The following is a 14,462-nucleotide window of genomic DNA, read 5'->3' as shown; positions in this document are numbered from 1 at the left end:
TGAATTGTTTTGATATTAAAAACGAAAATAAAAATGTCCATGTGTCCTAATAATGATAATAATAATAACAATAATAATAATATTAATTCTGCTACTACTATATTTATGCTTATCTTTTTTTTTAAAAACCTGTAATTAAAATTCTTTTGTCTACATTAAAAAAAAATAAATAAATATATATATATATATATATATATATATATATATATATATATATATATATATATATATATATAAATGCGTTTTTATATTTGTTTACGTTATAAAAAAAAAAGAATTATAATGCCAGCATTAAGAAAATACTAGTAAATGTAATTATGTATTTATTGATTGATTGAATGATTTGATTCAGGATGTTTGTAAAGATTTACTGCGTTCATCCTGCGATCTAAAAAGCGCAAACGGAAAACACGATCCGGATCATTTTTATTCTAATTATTATTAACTGAATATTCATTGGATTTGGAATGGATTTGATATTAAAAAGGAAAATGTCCAGGTGTCCTGATAATGATGATAATGATAATAATAATAATAATAATGATGATGATGATGATGATGATATTATTATTACTATTATTATTAATAATACCTGTAATGCTAGTTTTACTAATAGACCTTTTACCTGCATATCAATGTACATTAATTGTGGACACCTGAGCATAAGATTGTGTTTTTTGAACATCTTATTCCACATTTAGTCTCCATTTGCTTTTCCAATAACCTCCACTCTCCTGGGAAGATGTTCCAATAGATTTTGTGGAGCTTTCTGCTTAGTCCGCCACAAGGGCTGTAGACCCTATAGCAAGAGATCTTCCACTCCAACCCATAAAAAGCAGTTCTTCATGGAGCGGTCCTTTTTTTGTTGTTGCTAGAACAGGTTTGGGTCTTCTAGAGTGCCAATACTTTTGTCCGCATATTAAATATATCTGGAAACGGTTACGAATCCTGGTTTAGAGCACAAGAGTAACAGGTGCTGTGGAGGAGTTCACATCTCGCTGAACCTCCCTTACCTTCACCTCAAAGAGTGCTTTGTGTTCAAGGAAGTGCAGCTGCACGGCTCAGAAACAAAACACTGTTGTTGATTGTGTTATAGTTTTCAGGCCTCAGGGGTTGTGGTGGTGACTTACTGCATTACTCAAAGCGTTTGATTTGGTGGGAGCAGGAACCAGGACTTTGGAGGAAGTACAGAGGAACTATAGGGAACCCATGTAGAACCCAGAGGTCTTAGTTTGCACTCAGTACTTATTGAGGTACCAACTGAAAGAGCGGTTCACAGTAGAGAGGTGTATTCAACCTAAAGTCTCCATTCGCTGTTAGAATGAGCCTTGCTCTTCTGGGAAGATGTTTCACTAGATTTTTGTGGCAGTTCATTCAGATACAACAGTGTTGGTAAAGTCAGGTATTTATAGGGTTGGAGCTCTACAGCAGATCTTCCACATCTTTCAAAGCAGATCTTCCTGTCATGCTGGAACAGGTTTGGGTCTCCTAATTCAAGTGAAGGAAACGTTTCCTGCTGCATCCAATGACGTTCAATACAATTGTGCTTGAATACTTCAATACTTCAATACTTTGTGCTTGAAGTTTGGCTGGAAAAGTCGCAATACTTGTGTCTTCTCTTCTCTTTCTCTCCTTCCACAGCGGATCGTCTGTCTCCATACCCCCCTGTCCTCTTCATCTGCCTCTTTCAAACCAACTACCTGCATGTCTTCCTTCACCACATCCATAAACCTCCTCCTTGGCCTTCCTCTTTTCCTCCTTCCTGGTGGCTCCATTCTCAGCATTCTCCTACTGATATACCCCATGTCCCTCCTCTGCACATGTCCAAACCATCTCAATCTCTCCTTCCTCACCGTGTCTCCAAAACGTTTTAATACTCTTGTCTCTACAGTGTATATTAAACTCCTTCATTTAACCTCGACCTCGTGTTCAGGAGGAGAACAGATAAAACAGTTACGAAAGCGACATCCTGCATTCTGAATAAAAGAGTCCTTATAACAGCAGTTGCAGGTACAAAGCTTCCCTTTATATCCACACAAAAACTATATCACCTACTGCATTTCCTGTACTTAATGTCGAGTTGTATCACTTCCTAAAAGGTTCAATGCTGAAATAAAGGAACACCGTGAATGATTTGATTGTTTATACACTGTATGGGCAAAATAATTATTTCCAACCATACGTGGATTTTCCATAAACTGTTACACAAAGTTGCACAGGACGTCTTTGGATGCAGCATGAAATGTTTTGCCTTCACTTGAACCTAAAGACCCAAACCTGTTCCAGCATGACATTTGTGCACAAAGCCAGCTCCATAAAGATCTGCTTTATATGGGTTGGAATCTCCTGCTTTACAGCCCCGCCAGACCTCCTCACCTTCTCACCTGCATCAGTACCTGACTTTACTAACACCCATGTGGCTTAACGAAGCTCCAGAAAAATCTAGCAAAGCATCTTTTGAGAAGAGTGGAGCTTGTTATAACAGCAAACGGAGACTAAATGTGGAATGGGATATTCAAAAAGAAGCAATCTTGTGCTCAGGTGTCCATGAACTTTCATCCATGTAGTGTATCCAACTATCCACACGTTCCTTCATCAGCACGAGTTGTATTTGTAGTCTTCCACGTGCCGTCCTAGATACGATTTTAATTTAAAATGTATATTCTCTTCTAAAGACTTTGTCTTTAGAAACTCTAGACTAGAGCGACCTGTATCTAGGGGTGTAAGAAAATATCGATACACGTGAGTATCACGATATTTTGTTTGATACTGTAACGTTTCTCAAAAAAACGCAATATCGATATATATATTTTTTTCAAAATATACATGATTCAGGGCAGTTGTTTCGTTTTAAGTTCATATCCCAACCACTAAATAGACAGCAGTCTTCTTATCTTTGAACTTGTGAAACAGGAAGTGCTAGCAGAAGGGCACGGCACTAACGTTAGCGTTAACATCCCCCTGTTTCCTGGGGGCGTTGCTGTAAAAACCTCCGCTGGAAGCTGTAACAGCGTTGACTGACTTGCGCCAACGGCAATATGCTTTGTTTATGTTTTCGCTTTGTTTTCCAAAGGCGGGAAAATATTAAAATGGTTTTAAACATCTCAGGAACAAAACATTTATAACCAGACGAACCTTAATTTGTGGCTCGAAGATCTTAGGTTTCGTAACCACTATGTGCATATTAAAAAACAACAAAAAAACTAAAAGGTTTAATACAATGATGCTAATTGTGTTTATGTATTGCAATACACTTGATGCCATTGATGTGTGATACAGGTAAAGGTTTCAGTGTATGGGTTTGAGGTTTTGGGTTTAGGTTTAGCAGCGTAATTTTAGATGCAAATTAATTAATGTTTATTTTAATGAATGCAAATTCATTAAACCCATGTTTTGGTTGAATCAAATTTTTGCTAAGAATCGGTGTGTTCTTAATGACAGCTTTCCTAAAATTATATCCTATTCCTAAAATAAGAAATATCCCAATATATCGCTTTGCTTACAGTATGGCATGGTATCATATCGCAACCCCAATATCGTGATAAGTATCGTATCGGCAGCCCACAGCCCTTTCTTTATCCATCAATGCTAGTTTTTTTTTTCCAATATCAGGCTTTATTCATTTTAAAAACGCAGAATCAGAATAAAAGGTTTCTGAATTATGTCATAATTATGCTGTAATTGTCTCAGTTACACAGTTGCATGCTTTGTTCTGTTCCACGTAATGAGGGTGCTGTCACACATTCGTGCTCTAAATGAGCTCAGAATCCTGTAGCCATTGTGACTCAACAGTTTGAGTAGAAGTGCGGATGTAATAACAATACACAGCGCTGCCATCCTCATCACCTTACAGCTGGGACAGATTTCAGCCGGGAGATGTTACAGGAGCTGACATCTGATCTCAGGACGTCATAGGCGATCAGAACGCCTGCTCATGTCTTTCACTTGTATGGTACCTCACCGGATCTGTGGTCGAGTTATATGGAAAATCATGATATGTTGAAACGGTTCTCGATGCGTCACATCCATAACATCAGAAATCTTTTAGAAGGAGAAGCTCTCTTTTGGCGCATATTATGAGAGACACTGCAGAGAAACCAACAATCGCTTTGAAGTAGGAAGAGAGGCCGTTACTTAAATAGTGCCATCTGAAAGCATGTCTGGAGCTCCCCAGAAACCATCTGACTGACCCAAGTGTGATATGTAATATTTTGTTGTTAAATTAGATGATGATAGAGCTTTTTGGCCACAACTCTAAGCAGTATTTGTGGTGGAAACCTAAGATGCACCATCCCTACAGCGATGTATGGTGGTGGCAGCATCATGCTGTGAGGATGCACTGAGTCACTGAGTCTCCTGTTAAAACTGAAAAAAGAATGGATAGAGAAAAGAAATACCTGCTTCATTCCCCAGAAGCTTGGGAGGAAATGAACTTCTTAGCAGGACAATGTCCTAAACAAAAGACCAGAGCCAAGTTTGAGTGGCTTAAAAGATGAATAAAAATAAATAGTGTTGTGAAAAACTATTTGCGCCTTCCTGATTTGTTTATTTTCTTGCACATTTGTCACTTAAACGACTTGGATCAAGCTAATTGAGAATATTACACAAAGCTAACCCGAGTAAAATACAAAATGCAGTTTTAATTTAAATGACGATTTCATTTATTAAATGAAAACTCAATTCATTCAATTAATTTTTTATTTGTATAACGCTTTTAACAATGAACATTGTTCTTTATAAGTGTAAGTTTGTCCCTAAAGAGCGAGTGGTGACTCCCCGAGATGGCATAAAGAAAAAAACCTTGAGAGGAACCAGACTCAAGAGAGAAACAATCCTCATCTGGGTTGCACCGAATGTGTAAAAGTAATCCCCCCCTAAACCTTATAACTGGTTGTGTAGCGCCAACTTCTGCAATCAAGCATTTTTTGGCCCACTCTTATTTGCAGAGTTGTGTTAATTCAGCCACATCAGAGGGTTTTCGGGCATGAAAGTCCTGTTTAAGGTCACATCACAGCATCTCAAACGAATTTAAGTCCGGACTTTAACTAGTCCACCTTCCTTTTTATTTTTATTATTATTATTTTTATTTTTTGAGCCATTCAGAGGTGGACTTGCTGGTGTGTTTCAGGTCATTGTCTTGCTGTATAACTTAAGTGTGTATGAGCTCCAGGTCATGAACTGATGAATCTTCTTCAGTATTTTTTCCCAATTTTGGCAATTACTTATGGTCCTAAAGCTGCAAAGCTGAAATGCTGTGTGAGTTTTATGCCAGATGTAACAAGACGGCCAACAAAATCTTGTGGATAATCAAGATGTTTTTTTAGAAAATGTGAGAAGAGCCTTTGTGGGTTTTTTTTTTGGTCAGCAGTGGCTTTCAGTTTGGAGTTGCCCTGGATGTCGAATCTTATTGTAGAATCATGAACACTGACCTCAATTTAGGCAAGTGAGGCCTGCATTCCTTTAGATGTTGTAATGGGTGTTATTGGAGCTGGGTGTTAAGGAAAGTGTTTAGCTCAAAGGCTAAGGCTCTGGGTTACAACTAAAGGTTGGTGGTTCAAGCACTGCCAAGCTGGCACTATTGGGCCCTTGAGTAAGGCCCTTAATGCTGTGCCCCAGGGAAGCTGCATCTTGGCTGACCCCAGCTTCCGAACACCACTGGGATATGCAAAGAAAGAATTTTGCTGTGTGCCACAATTATTGGCACCCTTTCAGTAGTCAATAGTCAGTACTACCTCCCTTTGCCAGGATAACAGCTTTGAATCTTTTCCTCTAAAGCCTGATGAGATTGGAGGATACATGGCAAGGGGTTCCAAGACCATACCTCAGTACCGAACCACTCTGGATCCTTCAAGTTTTAGAAAGGATATGCTAATATATATTACAATACCGACATGCAGAATACTTTTTTATATGTGTGCTGGCACGTGCTGTTTAATGACACACTTTTGTAATTTAGTAGCGTTTGTCAGTGGGCGGCGCAAACATCGTTGTACCTTTGACATGAAATTCAATGTTTTCTCTTTCATTGGTTACTCACTACGTCCAGACACGCTGTATTTTCAAGTCCTTTGTCAGGTTTGTGACGTCACTGGACTTCTCATCACTAACTGTCTCGGTCGCTCGTGTCTCTCTTGGCAAATCTCATTCAAATAGGCTTTGTTCACTGCGAATCTGTGTGTGTCTGAACGTGGACTTGGAGATGCTTTCTGATAGCGTGTGCGTGTGTGTGTATGTGTGTGTGTGTGTGTGTGGTTAACAGCTTGTGGTTAAGCTTTGATGTCCATCTTCTGTGCCACTTGAAAAAAAAGTGTGTTTTCTGTGTATCAATGCCTTTCTATTGATTGACTGAAGTGATGAACTGAAGTTGTTTGTGTGTGTGTGTGTGTGTGTGTGTGTGTGTGTGTGTGTGTGTGTGTGTGTGTGTGTGTGTGTGTAAAATCTCTTAGGATTTCAACAGGAACCTATTAAAATTCCAGATCTTGTTTAGCTTGGACAATTTTCACTAATTACCAGTGGTGGACGAAGTAAACAAAGCATGTACTTGAGATACAGTAGGTAAAATCTGACTTCAGTTAAAGTAAAAGTGTCCCTTTAAACTTTCACTTAAGTAAAAGTACAAACATTTTTTCCCTCAAATGTACTTACATATCCAAAGTACTCTATTATGGCTATAATGTTCCTATTATCATTTTTATCACAAGACTCCGTGCTTAATCGTATCAGTTTATGTAAAACGACTCTAATGTGACTCTCAGCGCACAAATCTTATCAATAGAATTATATTAATGAGTCAACATTGATTGATATCTAATAAATTATCATGGGCCCGAAGCCTTTTTTTAATGACCTAAAAAAAAAGAACGCAAAAAAGGCCACAGGTGCTGTGGTAAGTTTGAATCAGGAGTTTCCTCCATAATTTATTCCTCTCTAACTGACACTGGACTGTATGTTGGTAATAAGTAGATACCACCAAGCAGCATTGGCGGTTCGAGCTTGAAAGAGGCTCAGTGTGAACCACGCCATGACCCAACATCTACCCCATTGATTAGTTTCAGCTTTGAGAAGCTCCACTCTGCTTTAGCTACTGTAACTGGATGAATAAGAACATATTCTCAGAGCAGTCCACAAATTTGAAGACATTTCAGAGAGCTCCATTTCATGTAGAAATATCACTCTTAATGCATTTATTGCACAATTAAATACATGCCATTGTGGACAATTGATCAAACTCTCAGAACCAAGAACCATAAAACTCTTTGGCTAATTGTAGCCATAAGATACTTTTTACATCTACAGTGGGGCAAAAAAGTATTTAGTCAGCCACCAATTGTGCAAGTTCTCCCACTTAAAAAGATGAGAGAGGCCTGTAATTTTCATCATAGGTACACATCAACTATGAAAGACAAAATGAAAAAAAAAAAAATCCAGAAAATCACTTTGACTGATTTTTAAAGAATTTATTTGCTAATTGTGGTGGAAAACAAGTATTTGGACAAATACAAAAAAAGCAAGATTTCTGGCTCTCACAGACCTGTAACAACTTCTTTAAAAGGCTCCTCTGTCCTCCACTTGTTACCTGTATTAATGGCACCTGTTTGAGCTAGTTATCAGTATAAAAGACCTGTCCACAACCTCAAACAGTCACACTACAAACTCCACTATGGTCAAGACCAAAGAGCTGTCAAAGGACACCAGAAACAAAATTGTAGACCTGCACCAGGCTGGGAAGACTGAATCTGCAATGGGTAAACAGCTTGGTGTGAAGAAATCAACTGTGGGAGCAATTATTAGAAAAAACGGAAGACATACAAGACCACTGATAATCTCCCTTTATCTGGGGCTCCATGCAAGATCTCACCCCGTGGGGTCAAAATTATTACAAGAACAGTGAGCAAAACTCCCAGAACCACACGGGGGGACCTAGTGAATGACCTGCAGAGAGCTGGGACCAAAGTAACAAAGGCTACTATCAGTAACACACTACGCCGCCAGGGACTCAAATTCTGCAGTGCCAGACGTGTCCCCCTGCTTAAGCCAGTACATGTCCAGGCCTGTCTGAAGTTTGCTAGAGAGCATTTGGATGATCCAGAAGAGGATTGGGAGAATGTCATATGGTCAGATGAAACCAAAATAGAATTTTTTGGTAAAAACTCAACTTGTCGTGTTTGGAGGAGAAAGAATGCTGATTTGCATCCAAAGAACACCATACCTACTGTGAAGCATGGGGGTGGAAACATCATGCTTTGAGGCTGTTTTTCTGTCAAGGGAGCAGGACGAATGATCCGTGTAAAGAAAAGAATGAATAGGACCATGTATCGTGAGATTTTGAGTGAAAACCTTCTTCCATCAGCAAGGGCATTGAAGATGAAACATGGCTGGGTTTTTTAACACACCACACAAGCAACGAAGGAGTGGCTTCGTAAGAAGCATTTTAAGGTCCTGGAGTGGCCTAGCCAGTCTCCAGATCTCAACTCCATAGAAAATATTTGGAGGGAGTTGAAAATCCGTGTTGCCCAGCGACAGCCCCGAAACATCACTGCTCTAGAGGAGATCTGCATGGAGGAATGGGCCAAACTACCAGCAACATTGTGTAAAAACCTTGTGGAGACTTACAGAAAACGTTAAATATCTGTTATTGCCAACAAAGGGTATATAACAAAGTATTTAGATGAACTTTTGTTTTTGACCAAATACTATTATTATTAATATTTTCCACCAAAATTTGCAAATAAATTCTTTAAAAATCAGACAATGTGATTTTCTGGATTTTTTTTTTCTCATTTTGTCTCTCATAGTTGAAGTGTAGCTATGATGAAAATTACAGGCCTCTCTGATCTTTATAAGTGGGAGAACTTGCACAATTGGTGGCTGACTAAATACTTTATTGCTCCACTGTATATCTTTATAATATACGTGTTTTAAATGAGCCTTTTAAGCTGCATTGGAGATTCTCCTTACTGACCTCAGGACCTCAGTACAATCACAGAAAACCTTTATGACATCCACTTAATTGAAGGTAACCAGTCTATAAGTGCTGTTTAACTACAATCCAACTAGACAAGTGAAGGTGCAATCGTTTTGTTGCTACACACATTATGATAAACGATATACTATAAATTTTTATGTTATGCAGCTAAAAGAAATATTGTTGCTCAATGCGTAAAATCACATCAGGCAACAGCAGCAAAACCTAAGTGAAATACAGTTATTAGACTATTTCATTAAATGCATTAGCCTTTACTATTCTCATAATGAGATGAGCGATAGAGCTGCATATACACATTTATCTTCTGCACATCCCCCCCTTTCTTTTTTTTTTTTTACTCAATTGGGCTCCTGAGGGTTTAGACCTTTTTTTGTCATCCATAATTTTTATTTGGATTCAGTTCTTCTTACTGACGCGACGTCACCCAACCGCCCCGCATCTCCTTTCTGATTGTATGAGTGGGGGAACTTCTCCGAGAGGTGGGTGCACACTCTGAGTCCCGACCAGTTTCATTGACCGTGACTTTATATAATTGTTGATGTGACCGTGCAAATGAGCGGTAAAAAAAAAAAAAAAACACTAATATTTATTTTCCTTTTTTAGTGTTTTTTTTGTGGACTTTGAAATGTAGTGAAGTTACAGTTAAAGACTCCCCAAATGGAAATACTTAAATGAAGTACAGATAAGTGAAAAAACGACTTAAGTGCAGTAACGAATTACGTTTACTTAATTACTGTCCACCACTGTTTTCTGATGAACTGTGTGTGTGTGTGTGTGTGCGTGTGTGTGAGATTTCTTGGGATTTCAACTGGAACCTTTTTAAATTCCAGGTCTTGTTTTGCTTGGTCAATTTTTGCTAATTACACACAAAGGTGTTCATCTGGAAGAGAACACACACGTGTAAACCGTGCCCAAAGGTGTGTGTGCGTCTCCCGGCAACGCTGTCATGCTCCCTCTGGTGGTTTCTTTGTTTGGGAAACCGTCTCTCCTCGGCACACATTTTGGAGAAGAACACGGATGGAATCGTTGCTTATTAGATGTCGATGATGAGAACAACATTGGACGAAATGCTCCGTTAGATCAGACCGGTGTGTTTCGACGGCACACTAAAAGCTGCGTTAATACCGTCAGGGATCTTCCAGAGAGTTTGGTTTAATATTTTATCCCACTGTAGATGAAATATAGATGATTGTCATTCACATGATGGGATTCGGGGGTGATTGAAGGCTTTTTTCCTCCCATGTGCTGTTTGCTCACCGTAGGCCTGGGTGTCCAAAGGATGTTTGAAAGGTTTTGTTGCCATAGTGATGGCCAGGGCTCAGGGGAGGGGGCAGGAAGAGGAAGCAGGGAGGAGGTGACGACCTGAGTGCAGGTGAGGCTGTCTGATCTGCTCGTCTCACAGCTCTACTCACTCACAAACTCACTCACGCGTACCATGGATTCACTGAACACGTCGTCTCGGCCCATCTACAGCCGCTGGTCCTACAGGTACACACCTACAACCTGCACACAGCATTGCGTACTGTAGTTTTTCTACACAATTGTTCTACTTTGCGTATTGCTCTTTACTCTTGCCAGATGTAAAAGCTTTCTCGGGTTTGATATGCTGAAGCAGAAGTCAAAGCGTCTCTGTACTGTGATGAGAATTTCGACTTGGTGATTGTGTGTGTGTTATGATGTTCTCACATCAGCAGTGATGATGGACAATTCCTTCCTTTCACAGCATGTGATCCAGCCCCAGGGCTGAGTGATATCTCCATCTAATGTTGATATTAGAGGTCGCCCGATACCGATCGCTTGTCTGGATCGTATTTGCCGATAACGAATAATCAACCGATAGATTTTCAAATGGATACTGAATAAAAAACAAACATTCCATGTAAAATAATACTGGACTTCATTACCAAAAAAAAAACCCAGTACTGAATCATAAAAATGTGCTAATGAAATAAATGTGGATATATGAATGAATAATTATATCGTTAATGAATTATGAATATAATAAAGCGCTCTCCCGGCAGCGAACACTGTCGCGCGTGTAAAAACAAACAGCGCTCGTCGTCAGTGATTCGCCTCTAGAGTCCACTCTAGTAACGACAGCGGACCGAAAGCCCGGAAAAACTATCAATATGGATAATAGTTCCATCGATGCCGATGGAAAAAGCGATGATGAATCGGCGACCTTTAGTTGATATTATGATGAAATTATGATGTAATACAAATTTCTGAGGTGCAGCCAATTAAGAATATGTCGATGTATGTATGTATGTATGTATACATCCCCCTTTTTCTCACACTGTTGTTTTAGCATGCATGTTAAAACAGCAGTATCTGGGTCAGATCTACTGAGTAGATTGTTATGCTAAATAGTTCCCACTGAATGCAGTTCACTTTGGATGTTAGAATAATCAGGTGTACTCACACTCTTCTGTCTGTGCAACGATAGTGCATTGTTTAGTATTTTAGCAGTGTTGTTTATGTGTGTGTGTGTGTGTGTGTGTGTGTGTGTGTGTGTGTGTGTGTGTGTTTAAGCTGTATTTCTTGAGGCTGAGGGCGGGTGAGGGCTATGGCTTTTTTTTTGCTTACGTATCCATGGTGACCAAGTAGGTGTCACAAGAAGGAGGTTTGTGTCCTCCGTGTCAGACACACACTCCATGAAACATTCATACAACGAAGCCTAAAGTCAACACACAGCATTGTGTTGTTTTTTGGGCCGAATCCAGGCAGCATGCTGGGCTCCCAGCGAAACTCAGAGAGGTACACGATGATCTCTTGCATCCTGCTAGAACGAAGCCTCACTGCATCCTCGCTAATCTTATTGTATTTTTTTTTTTTGTGTTTTCATGTTGTGTCCTCGGGGAACAAAAGACCCTCCAGCTCAAACAGCTTCTCCTCCACCGCCACTGCCAGGTAAGGAAGATGCACTTTCACTACCTTTACATCTGCTTACCTGACAGTTTATTATCACACATCCTACCTGTGAGTTTCAGGTGAAGTATTACCTCTGAAGTGTTTAAATATTTTTAGGAATTGTACACAATTTATTCTTTTTTTTGAACAATGCATGAAGAATCTCGATCAGCAAGTAGCTTAGATTTTAGATCCTGTTATAAACTTGGAAAATGACTGGAATTGGGTTTTGGATCTTAAAATGTGCCCATTTAAAGACACTGGACTATTTGTTAGGATACATTTTTATATTTGTACTCCATACTTTTTAAAGTCTCCATTCAAACTCCACCAAAATTAAGATTTTGAAAATACAAGATTCCTATAATCCAGGGCAAAATCTGTAGTCATTGATCGCCACTTTGTTCACCGACAGCCGATAAATGGCGATCGTTTGATGGATTTCCAAAGTTTTCAGACTTTTTCCTGCAGTGTGACTTCTCCTACGATGGACTTCGAACCACCTCAGGGAAATGTAGAAACGAGTACATCAAGTAGAAAAACGTATTAAGTAATAGAGGGAAAAGGAGTGTTTGTACGGCGTTTTTTTAAGGCGGGTCATGAACACAATTCGAAACAAAAGTTTCTGCTTTTTCTGTTTTTGCTTCTAGCAACCATTAGCGAGTCTTTTTCCTGTGTGTTTCAGTTTTTGTCGTACAGGCTATCATTATGACAACCGAGATAATGCAGTGTGGCATGGGGATCAAGTTTGTACGGTCTAAAACCAACAAGCGCAAATGACTATAAAAAATCGCACAGCATAAGAAAATGTTAGCCTTAAGCTAACATGTAAATACGGGTATTCCATTTTACGATGGAAATGCGATCCGATTTCGAGACATGGCCTAGCCTAACCAGGAATCGAAAAGAGTGATCAGTATGGTATAGTATAATGCAAATTGTTCTTCACAAAGTTCACAATTTAGCAAAATGGAGCAATTTACACTACTGTATTGTATAAACTGTATTGTATAAACTGTACAATATATTTGTATGTGCCGGATGCGGGTGAGTGGATGTTCGCCAAATCGTGAGCATACGCTCTTATGTTTGCTTGCCGTGCGGAATGTGATTTTGTCGTATCGCTATCATCATCGTATGATTAAAAAATTGTTAGTCGAACCATTGTAACTCGGGGGGCTACCTGCATTTATTAATTTACAGCCTACACTCTTTCACACATCTGTCCAATCAAACCACTCTCTAGAATCTGAAGTTGCCTGCATCCAACATATCAGCAAACACTGGTTGTAAACATGTCTTTAGTTTGTTTCTATAGAGTTTTTAACTTCAAATACAGGTTACCATAATTTCCGGACTATAAAGCGCACCTATATATAAGCCGCACCCACTGAATTTGACAAAGATTTTTATTTTGAACATAAATACGCCGCACCTGTCTATAAGCCGCAGGTGTCTACACTGAAACTAATGAACTTTACACAGGCTTTAACGAAAGACAGTGTCTGTTACACGGTGTAACCGGTGAAATATGTTGTGGCTCCTTTAAGAGCAGAGCGGTATTTTGGGAATAGCCTGCCGCCGCATTTTCCCGGTATTACTGCATGTGTGCAAGACCGAGGAATATGTCCTTATTATTTTCTGATGCTCATTTCTAAGTTTCTTTGACTAACCCGTAACGCTGTTGCCAAGAAAAATTAAAAAGCATGAGTTTTGGAAACCTGTCTGTGCTTATATGATTTCTGTTGCAACTGGAGTTAGTGAGCTCTCCCTTAACCCAGACTCAACACGTTACAACGGCTTGTATCTAAACAGTAGCCGACCAAGAAAGTGTTCCTCCTTACTTTCACAACAATTTCTGTCTCGAATTTTTTTTTTGGCATCGTCGTGCGTTTAAAAATCACCATCTGTAAAGCTTTTCTCCCGATGCCGTGCTTGGGTGAAGTGCGTTTTTTCATGCCCGGTTGTTTTCAGCGTGACGAATGATTCGCATTTCCTGTAGACAGTCCGAGTGAGCGGCAGGTCAAACGTCAGAGGAACCTCATCCATATTTATGATGTGGTGCGGCCCGATTCAGTGGGAGCGCATCTGATTTAATATAAAGAGTTTCACTGGTTCACCTGAACCCGTTCGGCAATTTCATTGGTCTAATGTTTTGGTGCTCAATTTTTTTGGCTTGAAGTTTGTGAAACCGGGAAAAACCCAGGAAAAATCCATAAATTAGCCGCTTCATTGCTTAAGCCGCGGGGTTCAAAGTGTGGGAAAAACGTAGCGGCTTATAGTCCGGAAAATCTGTTTCAGTGGAGGTTGCATCTGCCTTAATAAGATCTTGAATGTGTCAGTTGAACACTTTAAAACTGAGTAGATATCAGAAAATCGCATATCGGATGGGTTTTGGTATTAGCTGATACTCCAGGTTTCTGTCAGTATCAGAAAAGCAAAATGTTACAGTGCTTTCCCTGATAACATTATCCTCCAGTTTGAAAACATTTTAATGAAAGAGCACATCTTTTGAAGATTCAAGGTTCAAGATTTTTTATTTGTCACAAGCATAGTTAAATACAGA

General features: G+C 39.3%; 1 protein-coding gene across 5 annotated transcripts in view; it reads left to right on the top strand.

The window, feature by feature from the left end:
- The window catches only part of tulp3 (TUB like protein 3), a 60,502-nt gene that overhangs the window by 23,058 nt on the left and 22,982 nt on the right, over window positions 1-14,462 (top strand). For 3 of the 5 annotated variants that reach the window (XM_083546416.1, XM_083546414.1, XM_083546415.1), the window contains exon 2: window positions 11,855-11,896. Coding sequence is in view for 4 of the 5 variants with exons in the window: in XM_083546414.1 (XP_083402540.1) it covers window positions 11,855-11,896 (42 nt within the window). In the remaining variant the exon portion in view is untranslated. Of the gene's footprint in view, window positions 1-11,584; window positions 11,744-11,854; window positions 11,897-14,462 lie in introns of those variants that run through there. The other 2 variants (XM_083546413.1, XM_083546412.1) reach the window with 2 other exon arrangements.

This window comes from Silurus aristotelis, assembly GCF_946808225.1.
Source record: "Silurus aristotelis genome assembly, chromosome: 7".
Lineage (NCBI taxonomy): Eukaryota > Metazoa > Chordata > Actinopteri > Siluriformes > Siluridae > Silurus > Silurus aristotelis.
The sequence above is the reverse complement of the archived record's forward strand: the minus strand, read 5'-3'. Positions and strand labels throughout refer to the sequence as shown.